Source organism: Oncorhynchus mykiss, chromosome 25, assembly GCF_013265735.2.
Source record: "Oncorhynchus mykiss isolate Arlee chromosome 25, USDA_OmykA_1.1, whole genome shotgun sequence".
Lineage (NCBI taxonomy): Eukaryota > Metazoa > Chordata > Actinopteri > Salmoniformes > Salmonidae > Oncorhynchus > Oncorhynchus mykiss.
This window is the reverse complement of record NC_048589.1, coordinates 24,642,815-24,648,814: the sequence shown is the minus strand read 5'-3', so window position 1 is coordinate 24,648,814 and position 6,000 is coordinate 24,642,815. Positions and strand designations below refer to the sequence as shown.

At 42.8% G+C, this 6,000-nt stretch overlaps 1 protein-coding gene across 1 annotated transcript; it reads right to left on the bottom strand.

The window, feature by feature from the left end:
- Positions 1-387: 387 nt before the first annotated feature.
- On the bottom strand, positions 388-5,767 carry LOC110505692 (growth/differentiation factor 6-A-like). Its single transcript, XM_021585084.2, has 2 exons — positions 5,256-5,767; positions 388-2,402 (listed from the first exon to the last, which is right to left on the bottom strand). Exons 1-2 carry the CDS (start codon positions 5,581-5,583, stop codon positions 1,399-1,401), a joined length of 1,332 nt encoding a protein of 443 aa, XP_021440759.2. The 5' UTR covers positions 5,584-5,767; the 3' UTR covers positions 388-1,398.
- Positions 5,768-6,000: the final 233 nt, after the last annotated feature.

Sequence of the window (6,000 nt, the reverse complement as noted above, 5' to 3'; positions counted from 1 at the left end):
ACCATACCCCTAACTAAAGATCACTGTTCCTTCGGTTGATAGACAGAGGTTTTCTACAGCAGATAACTGTTAGCTTATCTGTTAGCTGTTTCAACTCTCTAGAGACAGCAGGAGCGGTAGAGAGACTCTCAATGACCAGCCAACTGACATTTACTCCTGAGGTGCTGACCGGTTGCACCCTCTACAACCGCTGTGATCATTATTATTTGACCATGCTGGTCATTTATGAACATTTGAACATCTTGGCCGTGTTCTGTTATAATCTTCACCCGGCACAGCCAGAAGAGGACTGGCCACACCTCATAGCCTGGTTCCTCTCTAGGTTTTTTCCTAGCCACCGTGCATATACAGCAAATCAAATCAAATTTTATTTCACCTGCAATCACCTGCATTGCTTGCTGTTTGGGGTTTTAGACTTGGTTTCTGTACAGCACTTTGAGAGATCAGCTGATGTAAGAAGGGCTATATAAAGAAATTTGATTTGATAACTCCAGAAAATGGGTGATGTTCTCTGTCCTGCTCAAAAGATTCATAATAATATCCAGATTGCTCACAACACCGAGCGCAGCATTTATCTAAAAAACTATATTTTAACTATGTCCAAGAGATGACGGTAGTGTCTTAAGTAAGACGTGTGTAGGCTATGTGCTGCAATTGCAAACTGCAATATACAAAAGTCATTTTTGATTGTGTCCTCCCATACATTTGAAATGTTGTTTTTTGGTAAGAGCAAGCACAATGGGAGCAGTTTATTGGACAGATGTCTTGTGAGATGTAATAATTGACTTAATGTTATTTTGAGTTTTCCATATAGGCACACAAATGTACTCTAACACTGTTATCATAACACTATAAATATGGGCTTGTTTTATTCCTCCCAACAAATTCTGTCTGCTGCTCAGTAAATTCAAAGCTAGGGCTGATGTTTTATACACTACTAAAGCAGTGTTCTAGAACCAAAGTCAGAAGCATAGCAGACATTTACTGAAGTTGACAGCATCGAACAACATGCAGAGCCATGGGGACAGAGAGAGAGAGAGACCAGAGAGAGCCAGAGCATGTTAGGAGTAAAAAAATGCTAAAGAGCTCAAGAAATAAAATGGCAGCTCAATGACATGTTTTAATAAATTAAGCAGCAAATAAGATTATGTTCCCCATAAGCAGAGGCAGATCAGTAATGAGCATACTTGTCTGTACTTTTTTCAACAAATCACAAAATACAGCTGGTTTAGGGGGAAGAGATAGGGGGAGGTGAGTGTTAAGAAGCGCTTTAAACCACCAACGTATTTTCCCACAAAACAAACAAACTCCGCTCTTTGCAAGCCCCAGTCCAAAATTCCAGAATGACGAGACTAGCGCCACGCAAGACTAGCACCACCTCCCCTCTCTGTTGCTATGCTACCTGCAGCCACAGCTCTCCACCACCATGTCCTCATACTGCTTGTAGACCACATTGTTGCCAGAGTCAATGTAGAGGATGCTGATGGGGCTGAGTTTGGAGGGGACACAGCAGCTGGGCGGGCTGGATTCAGGGTCCATAGAGTTCATAAGTGTCTGAATGATGGCGTGATTCGTTGGCTCCAGGTGTGAGCGCAGCGGAAAGTCACACACGCCCTCACAGTGGTGCGCCTCGTAATCCAGCGGTGCGATGATCCAGTCGTCCCAGCCCAACTCCTTGAAGTTGACATGGAGCGGCCTACGGCTGCAGCGAGTCTTCCTGCGCCCCCCGCCTCCACCTCCCCTTCCTCCTCCTCCTCCACCACCACCTCCCCCTCCTCCCCCACCAGCTCCGCCTATAGATCGGCCGGTGAGGGCAGTCCGGCGTTGGCGTCGCCTGGGTAGGTGACCAATCACATCACCAGAGAGGTCCGAAGGGTCCAGAAAACCCAAGTCTCTTCGCACTGCCTTCATCTGATCCCTGATCTCCTTGAACAGGTTCTCTGTCCTGCGGGTGCGAGAAAAAGCCACCAGCAAGGCCCTCTCCTGGGGCTGCCGAGACCGGCGTCCCAGCCCTACTGTAAGAGGGTTGGCTGCTTCTTTGGTCAACTCCGAAACAACCAGCAGGTCAAAGCAGGCCACGAAGAGGTCATTGCCCGCTGCTGTCCTTTGGCTCCTCCGCCGAGCCTTCACGCTGGCCCACACGTCAAATACATCCCATTTGGGAGGCTCGCGGTCCAGAACGTCGACTGTCCTGGAGTCCAGCAGCCGTCTCCCAGAGTTCCCCTTAGAGGAACATGTGTAGAGGAGGAGGCGATAAAGGTTCCTGCCCCACGTCAGCATAGGGAGGCGATCCAGCGGTGGCTTTCTCAGGATCCTCAGTTCTGCCTCCACGATCTCATCTGTCCTGGACAGGCTGGAGAGGTCGAAGATATAGCGCTGGCCACTTCCCCAGGAGGAGGGATCTGTAGGGGGAGAAAACACAGGCTAGTCATTTGAATCTCACACCAACACATACACAGTTATTAAAACACAGTTACTTAAAAAGAGGGTGGTAAACGAAATCAAGCACTGGACGTCAGCCGACTTAAATCTCTTTGAGTGTCTGTGACCATATGTAAACAAGTATTCAACGTTTGGCAGAAACGCCCCTTTGGTCAATTGCAGTGGCTTTCTAAGGTGGACAGAAAGCATGCGGCCATGAAGCGCTGTCTGTGTGTGTCCCCCTCGGTGGGAATACTGTTTGGGCCTGAATCGCCTGAGTCCACATGCAAGCAACAGAGCTGACGAAAGCCGCAGGAGCAGGCCAGGAGGAAAGCACTTGGCTGACCTCTAGTCAGGCCCAAGCCCTTGGCAGAATGCACTAATTACACTGATTGAGTGAGCGGAGGGCTTGGCGAGACACTGGAGAAATTTAAACTGAAGTGGCCTCAACTCCCTCTCTTCATCTGTCCATAGTTATACATTTCAGAGGAGTGGTGGCTTTCGAGATTTTAACACACCAAAGTGATGGGAATGTAATGTAAGTTTAGTGTAATGTTTGGATTTCATAACGTTCTGGATGCACATACAGCTGTAATCCACAAACAGATAGCGACCTGGCACTCACCTCCTGATGAGGTATCACATACATGAAAAGGAAAGACAGTAGAATCTTTAAATAATTTCTAAGCATCTCTAATGTGTTAGTCAAGTCCACGTCCTCCTCTCCACTGATAATTTAAATAGGCACGTAACAGCTATTCACCGTATGTCAACCATACCACAGTTGCAACCATGAGATGTGGCAGAGGGGAAAGCTTTATAAGAGGGAACAGACTGTTTCAAAAGTGTTGACGTTGACATCCAGCCCAAGCATGAGGTCCTGGGATACAGTGCAACCTGAGGACAAAACCACAGTTCCATGGTAAAACATGAAGGAACTTTCCTCTCCAATACAGATGAGTACCATAAGAATCCAAGGCCAGATTGTGGCATCATGTCATTGATGCATTATTGAAGGGACCTCAAAATAAAACATAATTGTGCACAGTGAGGCTCCTGCTGGAAAAGAACACACAAGGCTTTGGTGAATGCAGAGGATCTGTAACCGTTGTCCCCCTGTGAGAAAGACCAGCCAGGCAGGCTTAAGTGGAATACCCAGACAATGAAAGGTGAAGGGAGCAGCACTATCCTAGCAAATATCCGCTTGCTAGACAAAACAATGACATAACCCAGACAATGCTGTAGTCTCAGTTTATAAAAGATGATAAAAGATTACCTGGATTCTTTTCATCCCTTCTGTGTTTACATGTACCTGAGGTGAACTTGCCCTCAGAGTTTTATTGGGTCAAGTGAATAAGAAAATCATTGCAATACCTTTAAAATCACATGCAGGTGCACATTGATAAATAAATAAATAGATGGAACTAAATGACATCAATAAAAAACTATAATATTGTTGTGATACTAGCCGCTGACTCTGAAACCAAAATGCAAGAAATGACTCTTCAGGGATATAAAATTATAGTTATTGTATAATTGATGAATTTAAATTATATTGCATCAAGACATAAAAGATATTCATGCCTTTTATGGAATCTACCTGCACTTTTACCTCCTAATTTTGTTTGAAAATTAAAACAAGTTTGGAATCCCCAAAAAGAGAATGTAAATGACTGAACTCCTTTGAAAAGAATAACACATTACTTAACACACAGTATAACATGTTTTGAGAGGGAGTAGAGAAAGAATGATTTGCCACTGGTCCCTACAAACAAAAATTATAATAATCGTTGTTGTTAGTATTATATTTTTCATTATTGTTGTTGTTATCATTTATAGGTTTAAATTATCCTAAAACATTGTTATTTATATGACATACAAATGTATTCCGAGTCCTGACTAATAAATTGCACAATGCAAAAATTCACAATAGCCCAATAGAAAACAATAGTTTTGGATATACTGTAGTTAAGGGATATGTGTGTTTTGGACATAGCTAGTTTAGTGACTTGTTCTTGCAATAAAATGTTATGGAATAGGCCTACTGAAAGAGTATATTTATTAAAACTAATATTCTGTGACAATCTTTGAACACCAGTTTTAAATTACAAGTATCTTTTTTATCAGCAACACCTGGACTGGGGGAAAGCAGGCCTTTTCGAAGTGTTTAGCTCAAGGTGCCCGTGAGGTTTATACATCGCAGATGTTGGAAATCGGAGACATTTGCCTACATATTTAGTTCGAAGTATTTCGAGTATTTCCCAAATAAATGTGAAACAAATGCACTATACCTTCCCAAATAATGTTTCATTCGTAGCCTACATTACTTTCGACTTTTCAATAAGTCATTGTTGTCGGAATGTGTAGGCCTATAGGGGCGCATTTGAAATTAATGCATTCATAAATAATGGATGCTGAAGAAGGAAATTGTCAAGCAATTCGCTGTTAGGGTTTTTTAAAGATATTGCAATTTATGTTTTTTGAATGATGAGTTACGATTTTAATGAATTAATATGGAGAAAAAAATGTAATCCTATGACAGACATTTTTGTAAATATACCCAAAGCACTTGTTGCATGTTGCCTTTGCAGTCTCGTATTTACCATATCCTTTTCCAACGTGGGCTAGTCCACATAGGCTGAGCAAATGGCACTGTAGATATTTGGATAACTGATTGATTATAGGCTAACCAATTAATCACATAACTTATTAAATGCAGTATAAATAGCTACATGAATAGCCTTCAACCCCAGAATAAATGACAACCACCATGGTTAACAGTCTACCTCGAGTAATAATAATAAGCCTAGGCTACTGATATGACTTTCACCCACCTTTTCCTTGATCCACGAAACTGGTCACCGTGTTGGCGTGTCTTGCGGAGCGAGGAACACTGCTGTTAAGACCTCTTCTCTCTATTTCAGAGAGTGTCCTGTATAGCGATACCATATAGTCATGGGGGACGATAGTATCATTTATCGGAGGGTCTTTCCTGGACACCGCGATCGGCTTTCTCCGACTCTGCTCATCCAGATGTGAAACAAGCCCGTTATCATCTGCGCTAGAGGGGTACTGCAATGATCCAAGTACCGCTGCCTCCAGAATATTCCCAAAGCACAGGGAAAACCATAGCAAAGGAGCAGCAGCCCTAATAGGATCCATTTTCAGTGGTCTATAGCTGTAAATGAGAAAGTTGGACGGGTTTGATTACTTTGGAAACTCCCCTTTGCTCTTTAGATTGTGTTAATATCATGGATTTGGCTGACACTGAGTGGCTACATTGTCTTCTCTATTGCACTGTGTTCAAACAGCGCCCCTAGCGAGGATCAGCAATTATAAGCTACCTTTTAAATCAAGATGCTTGTGTCTCCCACGTTCTTTCCACAGACAAAGTGATGAGCTACTCATATTTGGTAACACTTTATATTAATAAGGTAGGTAGGTCTAGGATTTATTGAATCTATAAACTGTTAATACGTCGTGTATATAGGGTTTATTAATAGTTTATGAACCTGTAATAAACAGTTAAAATACATTGGTAGATTTGTGTTGTTGTTGCCAAATAGCAGTAGGCTAGTG